At 36.2% G+C, this 14,254-nt stretch overlaps 1 protein-coding gene across 3 annotated transcripts; it reads left to right on the top strand.

The window, feature by feature from the left end:
- The first annotated feature begins 1,504 nt into the window (after positions 1-1,504).
- Positions 1,505-14,198, top strand: LOC107887109 (probable protein phosphatase 2C 12). 3 transcript variants are annotated; one of them, XR_005916799.1, is made up of 12 exons: positions 1,505-1,643; positions 2,007-2,291; positions 2,614-2,785; positions 3,041-3,194; positions 3,274-3,337; positions 3,815-3,922; positions 4,376-4,501; positions 4,642-4,877; positions 5,063-5,262; positions 5,345-5,494; positions 5,577-5,682; positions 13,939-14,198. XR_005916799.1 is itself a non-coding variant. In XM_016811253.2 (10 exons), exons 2-10 carry the CDS (start codon positions 2,094-2,096, stop codon positions 5,368-5,370), a joined length of 1,284 nt encoding a protein of 427 aa, XP_016666742.1. In that variant the 5' UTR covers positions 1,505-1,643; positions 2,007-2,093; the 3' UTR covers positions 5,371-5,840. The 3 variants fall into 3 exon arrangements, 1 of the variants encoding a protein (XP_016666742.1); XR_001681005.2 differs by having other exon boundaries at positions 5,345-5,682; XM_016811253.2 differs by lacking the exon at positions 13,939-14,198 and having other exon boundaries at positions 5,345-5,840.
- Positions 14,199-14,254: the final 56 nt, after the last annotated feature.

Here is a 14,254-nt window from a genome sequence, read left to right as displayed (position 1 = left end):
TCCCTTCTACCTTCAAACATCTCTTTTGGCACTTTGAATTCAGATGGTAGATTCACAACTGCTACTTCTAGGGACAAAGGGTTGTTAGAACAAAATAACCAGTCCATGTCTTGTACATTAGGGTGTAATTCTTGAACATCTCTACGTAAAACATCCATCTCATTCTACCATGGCTTTGCATGTACTCCCATAGCCTTTTCTTGGAAAGGCGCGACATAATTCTATAGATCAGAATGGTCAAACTACATCTTTCTTCTTAATTCTTCATTTTGCGTTAGCAGCTCTTGGTGAAACAATTGTTGCTGTTTAAAGCCTAGTGCTTTGTTGATTCATCTATTCTTTCATTATACTTAGTTATTCCTGTAAACCAAACAACTGCTGTGGTAATGCTCCCTGGTTAGAGGGGAAGGATGCCCTCTAACTAGAAGGGGCATTAAGATCAAAGGAATCAGAAGCACCTCATTGGCCTGAGCTGCCTAAGTTTTTTGTTCGATCAACAAACCAGTTAGAAAAGAGATCCATTTCTCGGTGTTGGTTGTCGGTGTCAGAACCTCCTGCTTGGTCCGATAGGAAGTTGTTAGGAAAATTCTCATTATTGAGTCATCTTGGTTTTCTCATTTTCAAATGGTCAGAAGTCTACCAACGCTCACCGCACCAAATTGTTGAGTGTTTTTGTGTGTCTGTCTCTAAAGGGTGTTAATTTCCCTATTTATATGATAAGGTTCCCAAATGTGATGTCATAGGTAGGTCCCTATGCATGTCGATACATACCCTACTCTAGGATTAACATGTGTTCTCTATGTGCAGGTTCACTTACATGGTGGTGTGAACCCACCCTGTGTGAGCTCATGAAAGGATGCGAACTCTTCACGTGCGAATGAAAGTAGCAGACTATGTAAACTACGGGTCGGTCCCAATTGAGTAATTGGGTAGCAAGTCGATAATGGCGAACACCATAACAAAGTCATTGGACAGTTAAGTTTTTTTAAAAGTTTCAGTAGCGAGCTCCAAGTGACGATTCTATAATTAGTACGATGGATCATTAACTACCTTTGAGTATAAGAACATACCTTAGATCCAAGGCAATCTGACGATCAATGTTGGAGATTGAAGAAAAAAACAATTTGAATTTCATTTCAGGAAAAAAAATTAAATTGTAGAAGAAAAGGAGAAAAAGAGCTTTCGATTGGTTCATGTAATATGAACAGAGAAAGCCATTTAATATTGATTTTAACAGCCTAGTGACTTAAATGAAAATTTTTAAATAGTACAATGACCAATTTGTAACTTTTTTTTAGTCAAGTGACCAAAATAAAAATTTACTAATAATTTAATAACTAATAGTGTAATTTACCATTTTATTTACTCATGTTTTTTTTAAAGAGAAAACCAATAATGGAATCAGTTTTGATTTTTATTTTTTTAAATGCGGCCATTCAAGTAGAAGTGCACCGTTTTCACCGCGTCAGATGTTTGAAAAAAACAGAAAATTCTTAAAAAGGAGAGATACAATCAATGAATCTGTGTTTATCAATCACAGCGACAAATCCAATTCAACTGGTGGTGCCATCGTCCCTCTCATTCTCTTTCGCGCGTAATCTCCTTCTTCAGCTGCTCTCAGCCGATTTCTCTTTCTTTTCACTGTAATTTTCTCCTTCTCTCTTCCTTTCAATTTTTGTTATATTCTTCTCAATTCCATTTTACCTTCTGCATTGAGATTCGTTCTCCTTTTTTGGTTTTTGTTTAGCAGATTTTAGGAATATCTATAATGTGTCATTGTCTACATTGAGTCTGATTCTCTATTGGTTTGATGTAAAATCTGATCGTTCAGTTATTATGCAAATTAGATATTCTATTTTTTTCCTCGAAGATCTCGATATTCAATTTCCCCTAGCCATTGGCGTCTCATCTCTTTATACATATTTATATTTTGGTTGATCGTTGATCGATTCATTTAACTTTCGATTATCTTGCGATGGGATTTGATTGCATTGTGTATCTTTCAGGAATTCTGGCGTAATTGATGAATAAATAGAGGCATTGTTTTTGGAGGAGTCGATTTAGCAACTTGTTTGGTGTTTGGATTTGTAACAATGTCCTCGAGAGGCCAATATCAACCGGTGCCACTGTCGGTTCTACTGAAACGAGAATCATCAAATGAAAAGATAGAGAAACCGGAGATTGTACATGAACTAGCGAGCCAGAGCAAGAAAGGTGAGGACTTTACGTTGCTTAAGACGGAATGCCAAAGAACAATGGGAAATGGTGTCACCACATTCTCAGTTTTCGGGGTATGAAGTTCCGTCTCCCATTTTTACTGAACCAATGCTAATCATATACTAATGCTTGAGGAGTCGCCTAATTCACCAAGAAATCTGTCATTTGTATTACTAGAATATAAAGATTTACAAACTTTTATCTGTTAAGCATATTGGTTCAATTATTCTGTACAATTTGTTTGGTTTTCCCAAATGTACTTGTCATCATTTATTTGCTTATTGGAGTGGAAAAGATCATCTTTTAAAGTGATGCTTCCTTGATGTTCTTCATTGTTGTTTTTTTTTTCTCTTTTTATATGTTGGTTTTGCTAAATTTTTTTTTTCACTTTTGCAGCTCTTTGATGGGCACAATGGATCTGCAGCTGCTATTTACACTAAAGAGAATCTCCTTAATAATGTCCTAAATGCTATTCCAACGGATCTTAATACAGATGAATGGGTTGCGGCACTGCCTAGTGCTTTGGTTTCTGGCTTTGTTAAAACAGATAAACACTTCCACAAGATAGGTATGAACTGTTTTGGTAAACATATGTTAGTATAGCATATGTTTTATGGGACAATCATTGGACAAAATAGGAGTATTTGGGTAAATTCATAGACACAAGCACATAATTTCTTCTCCCCAATGGAGCAATTGGGATGAAGAAAACTTATTTTTAAGTGGGTATTTTCTTTTAATTTGTTAAGTTTTTGGTAGTAATTTCTTTGGGCTTCTCACACACGTTTAGTAAATGATATGCATGTTATGCTTTTCTTTCCAGGAAAAAAGTCAGGGACAACTGTAACCTTTGTGATAATAGAAGGATGGTTTATAACAGTTGCATCTGTTGGTGATTCCCAGTGTATATTTGACTCAGCTAATGGTGGAATATATTACTTGTCAGCTGATCATAGGCTTGACTGCAATGAAGAGGAGTAGGTTAATGACAGAGTTTATTTGATTTGCAAGTTTCTCTAAATACTGAGGCCTTACTCTCTGTTTTCATCTTATTAGAAGGGAACGAATCACTGCTAGTGGGGGTGATATTGGTCGATTAAATGCTGGTTGTGGTACAGAGGTATCTTCTCTTCCATTGCAATTTTGCATCTCATTTTTTTTAGTGTTTCAACAAAGTTTATATAGATTCTTAGCCTTTTCTTTCTAGGCAGTGAAACATAACACCCTCAAGATGTATTCATGTGAATGGATGTGCAACCACAACACTAGGAAAACACAATCTAGGAGCTAGTTTCAGACATTTCATGACTCTATGGAAAAGTGTATAAAAAAGACACTACTCTTATTTGATAATTGATGTGAATTAGAGAACGCCTTTTTTAAAACTTAGTAATTATAGCTGCAACAATTGTAATTAGCAACAACTTTTCTGAATCTGTAATGTTTAGATGCAGATTCTAAAAACATGCCATTGATATGCTTGTAAATTATATGATTCCCTGTAGAGAATTTCAGCATCTGCAGTCAGTGACAAAATCTATATTTGATTAATTTTGTGGATCAAAGCTGGCGACTTAATGGTAAAGTTATTTTGTAGATTGGTCCTTTGAGATGTTGGCCTGGAGGCTTGTGTCTTTCACGATCCATTGGCGATAGGGATGTTGGGGAGTTCATTGTTCCTGTTCCATACATAAAGCAAATAAAGGTTTGTCTCTCATACTCCGCATGCACGCTGCATTTGATATATGTTAGTTGGCCTATCTTAATTTCTGGATTGAACTTCCTACTCTGTGCTTGAATATTGTATTTTGTACAGTTCCTTTCAGAGCACCATATTAATATATATTTTCCTGATGCCACTGTACTAAGAAACTTGGTATGAATTTTGCTGTAATGGACTTCCTTGAGCTTGGGACCAACATCTTTTTCAAATTCATGATCATTGAAGGATTTAGTAGAGGCATTAAGTTCATATCTTCATGTGCCTTCACTCACAATTGAAATGCTTTTGCACATTGGTTTTTCAATTTTTTCTTTATTATTATTTTTTACTCTAATCAGTTTTCTTTGGAAATGTTCCTAACTGATTGAGAGTGCTAGTGTTTCTTTTTTACTGTTGTTAACAATTTAATTTACCCACTTGTTTTTTTTTCTGCAGATGTCTAAAGCTGGTGGTAGGATGATTATCTCTAGTGATGGTGTTTGGGATGCCTTATCAGCTGAAGCAGCTCTTGATTGTTGTCGTGGAATGCCACCAGAAGCAGCAGCTGCACAGATTGTGAAAGTACCGTCCTGAATTATATTTGTCTGAACTATGCTCTTTAGATATTGCTGCTGCGAGAACTATGCCCTTCTGCCTTCGCTATATTTTAGTATCTGTTGCCTTTCTTATTATCTTCTGATTCCTTTGTCTCCAATGAACAGGAAGCTTTGCAGGCAAATGGTCTTCGAGATGATACAACCTGCATCGTTATTGATATCTTACCACAAGAGAAACCAGCTGCTCCATCGCCACCACCAAAGAAGCCAGTAAAACACCTTTTGATGTCATTATTTCGCAAGAAGCCTTCTGAATCATTCTCTTATAAAGATAAAGAATACATGGAGCCAGATGTGGTGGAGGAATTATTTGAGGAGGGACCTGCTTTGCTTTCAGAAAGGTGAATGCTTATGAGGATCTTCTATTTATTAAAATGTTAAATTTGTACTTCAATTGTCAGATCAAGCATCAGACCCATAAATCATTTGTATCTATCCATTCTGTTTAGCATAGCTTGCTACAAAAGAAGACATGATAAAGTAATTTCTACTTTCATCTCACGAAGAACTCTTTTGTTGCATGCAGGTTGAATACAAAATACCCAGTGTGCAACATGTTTAAGCTGTTCATGTGTGCAGTCTGTCAAATAGAAATGAAACCTGGAGAGGGTATTTCCGTTCATGCTGGTACTTCTAGTTTGGTAAAGGTATGTCCGTGGGATGGTCCCTTTCTTTGCTCTAGTTGCCAGGAGAAGAAAGAAGCTATGGAAGGGAAAAGACCATCAGGTAATGACTGAACTCTCCACTCTCTCAGTCTCAAATGCAAATTGGTGTTACTAAAACACCTTTTCTTTCTTCCTATTTTCAGACAGACATTGCATTGACAGTGACTAGCTAGACCTCTCAAATTACTGTTGCATTTTATGGGCACAAAAATTGTTTTGGAGGTGGTTATAAATGGTGAAGATGGTGCATCTCACTACAATGACTACCTTCAAATTTCTTATCGGGGATTCAGGTTCATTTGCATCTAAGGATCCAGTTAGATCTATCCAACTCAGAAGATCAGAGTTGAAATATGTGTTTATTTTTCTCAACAGTACCTCAAGCGGGAAAAGAAAAGAAAAGAAAATATGAAAAACAATTGAGAAAATATTGGCCAAAGGGTTTCATACTCTTGGCAGTGCACACTGGCATGCCTCAGAGGTAATTCTTTCTTTTTAACATTTGTGTTCCCATCTTATACCGAGCACTTCAATTCTTAGTAATAATGTATAGGGAGTTTGATGAGTACATAATACACATTTGTCAGAAGTTAGGAAAAACTTTTTTTATTAGCTTGTTGAAAGAAATTTGTTAATGTATCGTGTGGCTTATTGCTAGAGTGCTATATTTAGCTTTTTAGTGATCAATGATCAAATGCTGGTAACCTCAGTTATCAAAAGGAAGATACATGCACATGCTTAGTTTGTGTATCTATGTCTTGATGTTTTGCGATACCTAGTAGGCAGATCTTTCCGTGCCAGAGTCTGAGGATAGATAGATATGTCGAGCACTGGACTAGCTTTGCTGTCGGGATCAGTAGACGCCACTTGACTGGAGGAAGTGGACTCTGAGCAAGTTAGACTATGAACTCGCCATGTATGTCCTTTATGTGTACAATTCAAGCTCTATAAGGAGGCAAGTACCAAACAACTTGTCTTGTTATTCACGTTAGAATTTAGAAAACAGTATATGTTGGGGAGTTTTCGAACAAAAAGGAAAGAAAAAAAGGGCATATTAATAGTATCCTAATGATCATATTATATGATTTTCTAACTTGATGGCTCCATTTGTTTGATAATTTACGAGGCAGATGGAGAGGGAGAGAGTGGGGGGAAGAGTTGACCTAAAGTTACCTTAGGCTCACATCTCTGTTGTTTGTTGGCTGTTTCTTGAATACCATTGGTGTTAATGGCTCAAGGGTCCCAGCGGCCTGCGAATTGGCTGGATTGGGTTTAGCTCATAAATTCACAAATCACAACCCATCCTTTTTTATAGTGCTCGTTTTTCTTACTCTTTAGAAAAATAAAATATTAATATTTTAAGAGTAAAGAAGGATATTTTTTATGCAATCTTTGTCATTGTGCATGTGCATATTAAACAAAGCCCAGACATTTTCTTGAATGTTCAAATAATTGGAAGAAAATTTTAAATTTGTAGAATTTACAAGCAGAATGGTCAGTTTTCAAGCTATTCTTGTCCAAACATCATTTTGAAAAGTAGCTCTTTATGTTGATGCTTTGCTAGTTCTGATTTAGAAATAATCGTGACTCAAGTTGAAAATATCTGGGATATCAATTTCCAACAATTCGAACTTCCATTGGTGATCAAAGGATGTTCACCCGTAGAACCTATTAGAATAACCATGAGAATCAAGAAACAAAACTAAAATGAAGAAGTAAACACTAAGAATGAAAACAATGATGAACAAGAGATGAATTTAGTAGCACAAAGGCTTCTTCCGTTCAACTCAGAAATCTCACATTTATACACTTGTACAAGTGATAAGATTTGATAACAGATCAACTAACTAATCAGCTAACTATTTTACGAACTAATTGATTAGTAACAGATCAATAACTAGCTAGTTAAAGCTAGCAAGCTAGGTCAACAAGTGAAATTGATTCTTTGACTCATACTATAATATTTCCCTAATTTTTCCTCCTAAATGGGAGATAAGACTCCCAACTTAACTCGTAACCTATCAAATGATTATGATGGATGAGGTTTAGTGAAGACATTCACCACTTGTTCCTCAAAAGGGACAAAATTAACCAGCAACGTGCCATCAAAAACTTTTTCTTGAACAAAATGTAAGTTGATCTCTACATGTTTAACACGATCATGAAGTGTGGCATTGGCTGTTATTAAGACAATAATAGTACTATCACACCAAATAGCGGATTTACCACTAATGATGATTACTCTAAGCTCAACAACTAACTGCTCTACCCACGTTTAACTCTTGCAAGGCTTCTATACTTTGCTTAATAGGTTGATTTGGACTCCACCAATTCCTTTTTTAGAACACCACCCAATACGATTACCATCAAGATAGATACAATAGCAAGAGGTCAAATGTCGATCATCAGCATAGGCAACCCAATCTATATCAACAAAGCACGTGAGATTCATACCTTTTGTAGATCTATAAAAGAGACTAAAGTTAGTTATTCCTTTCAGGTACCAGAGAATTCTTTTTACAATCCTCCAATGTGAATCTAAAGGAATATTCATGTATTGACTTACTTTGTTCACTGTAAGAAATATCTAGTCTGGTAAGACAAACATATTGTAAGGTACCAAGAACTTTTCCATATAGATGCAATCTGAAAATAGTTGACCATCAAAAACATAGAGTTTAGGCCATAAAAGGCCTCAAGTATGGAAAACAATTTTTGAGCATTTAAAGGCCTCAAGTAAGTCAATAGCATGTATTGACTTATTTTGTTCACTGTAAGAAATATCTAGTCTGGTAAGACAAACATATCGTAGGGTACCAACAACTTTTCCATACAGATGCAATCTAAAAATGGTTGCCAATCAATAGCAGTGAGTTTAGGCCATAAAAGGCTTCAAGTATGAAAAACAATTTTTGAGCATTAAAAGGCATCAAGTATGGAAAACAGAGACATCCAAATATTTGAAGATAGTTGTAATCAAGCTTGATGTGAAATAATTTTTCATAAGGTGAGATTCCATGTAATGCCTTTGTAAAAAGTCCATTGATCAAATGCACAATAGTAGTGGAGGCATCGTTCCAATAAGAAAGAGGCATTTAAGCTTGGGTAAGCATTGGAAGGCAAATATCGACCACTTGTCTATGTTTATACTCACCAATTCGTTTTTTTTAAAGTATGAGAACACGAGACTTGCTATTGAATCCCATAAGCCTTAAAGTATAAAATTAACAAACAAACCAAATTCACCTCCTCCATCTAACTAAAAAGCTAAGTTTGCAACCAATGTGTTGTTATGCAAACTTGTGAAACTCCATAAAAGCAGTTTGAACTTGGAACTTGTGTTTGAGAAAATAGATCCAAGTATAATGAGTATAGGCATTAAGAAATATCATATAATAAGAAAACCCATTTGAACATATTAGTGTAGGCTCATGTCACAAGGCTAGATCTTTAGTCCAACAAGCTACACGGCCTTAGGCGATTTCTTGAATACAAATCTGCCTAAGTGAACCTTTATCTCGAAAATTGAAAATTCTCTCGGAATTTCTCTAAGACATCAAAGCAAAGAGGAAGCAAACTCATAAAACAAAAGAAGTTAAGAATGAACAAAAAGCCACATAAAAATAGCACACATCAAGTGTTTGAGTAAAAGCTCTCAATCATATTTAATTACTATGAAAAATTACAAATGAGTGAATAAAAATGAGGGGGAAGGCTTCTTATTACAGTTGCACTCTCCTAAAACCAACATTACAGATTAAGTTACATCGATGGTCGAGATTAGAGCCTATCTACAATTGAGAGTCCTAAGGGATTTAAATTCTATACAATCTTTATCTTTTTAGGATTTATACTATTTACCCTGAAAACTCTATCTTTATCTTTTAAGATTTATACTATTTACCCTGGAAACTCTAGTTTTACTAGAGTGTTTCACTGGCCCACCAAAGCTTCAAGTAGATGGGCTTCTCCATGGGTTCCACGAATCGACCTAGTTCATGTAGGTTAAATGAGTCACATTTAATAAGTTGACCTTTATGGGGCATTTTGTGCACAATAGTCAAGGGCTTTGATCTGCAACTCGTGACATTCTCTCCCACCCATTCTCGAGATGCATTCATTGCATCCTCGAAATGGAACTGGTTTGAATCGTCTTAGAAAAGTCTTAATGCCTTGACCGATTCCTAACTTCTCTCTTTATTGGGTCATCCAACCTTCCAGAACATTTGCCTCGACTTATGCCTTTGTCGTCACCTAACTCACACTGTATTTACCTCTTGTACATCTCAATCGTAAGAGACCACCGCTCTTACTTGCCCCCATTATGACTTGCCTCGATCGAGATCCTCTTGATCTGTACAATAGGCTTAGACATGCCTACATTGAACACCGAGTTTATTTTGAGTCTTGCACTAACTCTGGTTTGTAAGTTCCTTGATTTACTCATTTCAAAACTCTAAGAGGGTTCCTGTGTCTTTGTTAAGCCAACGATAAGTCAAAATGTAAAACTCTACCAATGTGTTTGAGATATACCTCACTTGTTCACTTATTACATTTACTTATCTCGTTTGTCCAGTTTGCATCACTACTTTACCCCCAAAGTCCTATGCACAACCCACCTCTCTCTTAGTTGGTAATCCCTCTAATGACTCCATAGGTATTACTTCAGTTTTTAACACCTCTAGCATTTTGAAGGAGATCTCCTTAGCACTCTGATCTACCAAGTTAATGTTCCTCCCATATGAAACATCCTTAGCTAGTTGGAGTTTCAATAATACATTGGTTCCACCTCTCGTGTCTCAACTAATTGACACAACACATTATTGTTATCGAGTATCCAATATACATAAGCAATCGACAAAAGGAACTAGAAGAGCATTAACCTTGTCAAGGAAATTTAAACCAATAATAAAGTCGTAATCATCTGAGTGAATTGGCTTGATTTTTTTTCCTTTCTATTGATCGATTGTAATTCAACTCCTAGTGTTACTCCTATAGTTGAGACCTCTCTGGAATTAATAGTCTTGATCTTTTTAGTTGACTCACTCACTAAGAAACCAAACTTACCCATGGCTTTCTCTTATATGAACAAATCTGATGCCCTTATATCATCAAGAGCACACTTTCTTTGGCTTGTGATATTTATGTCTACACACATCAACCCATTCTGCTTGTGATCCCTCTTCGCTTTAGTAAATTTGAGCATCATTGATTTAAGCTCCAACACCTTATCCTCAATAGGCTCTGCTTCAATTTTTTTAGTGATTGTGGATAGCTTAGATCGCTCTGGATAGTTTGACATCCTATATAGACCATAACATAAGAAGCACTTCACTGGCTTCTTATTTTCTTTAGCCATCTTAGCTTTGACAGAACGTACAATCGAACCAAGCCTTATCGATGCTCTGTTTTACCCGTCGTCCCCTTCTATAGTAGAAACCACAAATTTCTTTGGAGATTTCCTCACCATATGTAGACTATCACAAAGGAAGCATTTCGCTAGCCCCTTCGATCTGTTGTTAGGCTTCCCCTTCTAATTATGTGGTCTCTCATTACCACCATTTTTATCATTTTCACTTTTATCTTATTCATTGTTTCCCCCTGTAACAGTCCGCCCGATGTAGATCATATCGATATACTATTGTCGTATAATTAAGTAAGCCATTTTGGTAATGAGGGTGAATTATTAGTTAAAGTGTTGGGTTAACATGTTGTGTGAATTTATAGCATGCCCTTATTTAGGGACACCTTGTTGGAATTCGCCATTTGGCAGATTTTAAGGTTGGCAACCTTTAGGGTTTGGCGGACTCTTTTATAAGATGATCCACCAACCCTAGATGTTTTAGGAAAACTTGTTAGTTTGCAGAGCGATAATATTATTTTATGTAGAAACAATAGCTCGGTGAGTATCGTTAGAGTTTAGTTGAGATCTAGTTAGAATTGAACTAGAGTACTGTAGATGACAACTTGATATCTTTAAGTAGTCGAATGACTTGTTTAGTTGGTTGCTTAAGTGTACAAGTAATGTTTTACCACTCCGATTAGTTGTAGTAGTTGCATTTGGTAAAAATATTAGACTTCAAATCTTGTTTGGAAAGTTTAGCCTCAGTTTTCAAGGGTGATAGTGGGATGTCTAACCTTCCTACTAAGTTTATTTTCTACTGTTTTTGCTATATGAGGATGCCTATAGCCAACATGTTTCACATTTGTTTCTTTATGTTCTTCTTTTGTTTCTTTGTGTTCTTCCATACGTTTCCAAAATTTTTAGTTATCTTTGGTAGATGAGACGAGGAAAGTTTCTAGAAACTTATCAAAATGCCATTAATAAGCACCAACTAATTAGTAATTTCTAGGAAACCCTTAGGATGTTGTTGAGGGGATTTACATCTTTGCATTAGTGCATGCATGATCAATTGTTAGTAGATGATTGGTCTGATGATTATGATTGTTTCTTATTTAGCTCAATAAGCTAGCGAAGATCTTAGGAATCGAGATAAGCGACCAATAGAGTAGATTTTTTCTTGAAGTTCCTGGTGAGTTTTTTCTTACTTCCTTTAAGTTATAGAAATTTGTAGACATGTGAGTTATGAAAGGTAAGTTGTCCTTACTGAAGATGGGTTGATGTGTCTTGTATGGACGAGTGTGTAATAAGTCCATGTTGTGTGTGTAAGTGTGGCCATGGTTGATGTAAAAATAACTATATTATGTGCAAGCTCAATGTCAGACTATTTGTGATATGGGAAAATGTGCAAATAAGTTTTAGTTGTGATACCTCTAGTAAGGCAGCTTTATTGCAAACCAATCTGGCAGACCACGACCTGATCTTGTGGGAGAACACTTGTTCAATCTAATAAGGAATATGAAAACAAATATGATTTGGTTGATATTCAATCTTGAATTTTGAAAATGGCCCCGAGGTTGGCACAAGTTTGGTTTATAGGTAAACATATGTAACTGTAAGAAGCGTGTATAAGTTGGCAGTATGTGTTCGTTAGAGATATTGTGTGCGTTGTTTTGACTAAGTGTCGTTACCGAAAAATGTACTGGCAACTTAGCGTAATGTGTCTGTAAGACTAAGTCTCAAAAATGTCTTTATTTTTGGTTATGGCATGTATAGGACCTTGAATTTTGAGTTTTGTGTAATTGTTAATTGGCCAAATGTGTTGGCTTAGTTTAGCATTTGATTCATTTTGTATAAGACCATGGAAAATGGCTAATATTGAAAATTATTATGTGAATGTAAGCTAGTCCTTCATGAATGTGAAATTGTTGGCATGGTTGAATATATGTAATGTGTATAGGTCTTAACTATGGTTGTTTGATTGAGAAATCATATTAAGTTAAACTTTGATCTGTTGGTTGATGTTAGATTGTGTTTCAGGGTGGCAAAGGCTTGGTAGATAGCCTTATATTATTCACATAGGTAGACACACAGGCGTGTGTCTAGGCCGTGTATGACACATGGTCAGCCCTATGGGCGTGTTGTTCAGCCGTATATCCCCTGCACGTAAAATTTGCAAGTCAAAATGCGTGGTAGTAAACACATGGGTAGAGACACGGTTGTGTGTCTTAGCCATATGGAGAACACGGCCTCTTGCCACGGGCGTGTGCCTTGGCCATGCACCCCCTTATTGGATGCTGACGTCAGAAACAGAATGTCAAGGTTTTTAGACAGGGCTAGGACACAGGCGTGTCATGGCCGTGTGAGGGACACGAGCCATAGACACGGGCATGTGTTAGGCCGTGTGAAAACCCCTATAGGTTCAAATTTAGAATTTAATTCATATGGGCATGGGACACGAGCTTGTCCCTAGATGCTTAGGCCATGTGTGTCACACGGGCCATCAGCACGGCCATGTTATAATGACCACACGGGCATGTTGCCCTTCCACACGGTGTATGCCCTATTTCGAGGGTTATTTTTCTAGAGTTAGTTAAAGGACCCGGGTTGGTCCCGAATGGTTTCTAATGGATGTCTGGGGCCTCGTAGGCCCATATTAAGGAGTTTAGACAAAGTTCGAAAATTTTTAATTTGACTGAGTCATAATGACATCGAAATGATTATATGCATGTGATTAAGTGTAGTAACGCCTTGTATCTCGTCCCGACGAAGGGCTCGGGTGTGGGGTGTTACACTTTAAGTTGTGTTATATAGATGAATTATCATGTTCCGATTAAATGTTGAATTTCGATGGGTTAAGAATAATAGTGCACATGTTGCAGATAGAATTTAGCCCGGACGGGTAATTCTAATGTAAGCCCTCTTGAGCTTAGGTTATAACTTGGATTTAGCCCGAACGGGTAATCCAAATTGAGCTTTCTAGAGATATGCTACAGATAGGATTTAGCCTAGACTAGTAATCCTACTGTAAAATGTACGGCTCAAGAGTGTGCCTTATTATTATGTACCTTAATGGGTACTTTTGCACATGTGTATATTACCCAAACATCCATCGAGATTTCAATAGTTCGACGGAAAAGACTCTTGAAGTGTGGAAAGGTGAAATTAATGGAAGCTTGTAATGTGATGAGCTTATCTATGTTTACTTGATATTATATGTGATTATATGACTAACTTGTTGAATAAGTGTATGTGTTTAGGTAACTTACCCAAAACTGATGGAATGTAAATTTATATATGCTTGTATTAAAAAATATGATCGGTAAGTTTATTTTTCGTTATACTAACTTACTAAGCATAAAATGCTTACTCCATTTTATTTTCCCTATTTTATAGTGCTCAAAGCTCGCGAAGGTTGAAAGTCGGTCGGAGCTACAAATAGAAATCTCATTTTGGTATAATGGCATGTATAAGCTTATTTGGCCAATGATGGCTTGTAATTTTTCTTTTGTAATCTAGCCATTGGAGTGGCTAGTGATGATTTAATTTGTCTATCTTAAAATTTATGTTTTGGTAATTATAAAATTGCTTGTTGTGTGTTGGTTTGATGGGATTATTTTAGTATATAAATTTATGATAAGAGTAAGTTTATTCTCTTTGATGCATGAAATAATACCATATGATTGATGTCAAATTTTATGTGAATATGATA

This window comes from Gossypium hirsutum, chromosome A03 (genome assembly GCF_007990345.1).
Source record: "Gossypium hirsutum isolate 1008001.06 chromosome A03, Gossypium_hirsutum_v2.1, whole genome shotgun sequence".
Taxonomy (NCBI): domain Eukaryota; kingdom Viridiplantae; phylum Streptophyta; class Magnoliopsida; order Malvales; family Malvaceae; genus Gossypium; species Gossypium hirsutum.
This window is presented reverse-complemented; position numbering and strand designations above follow the sequence as displayed.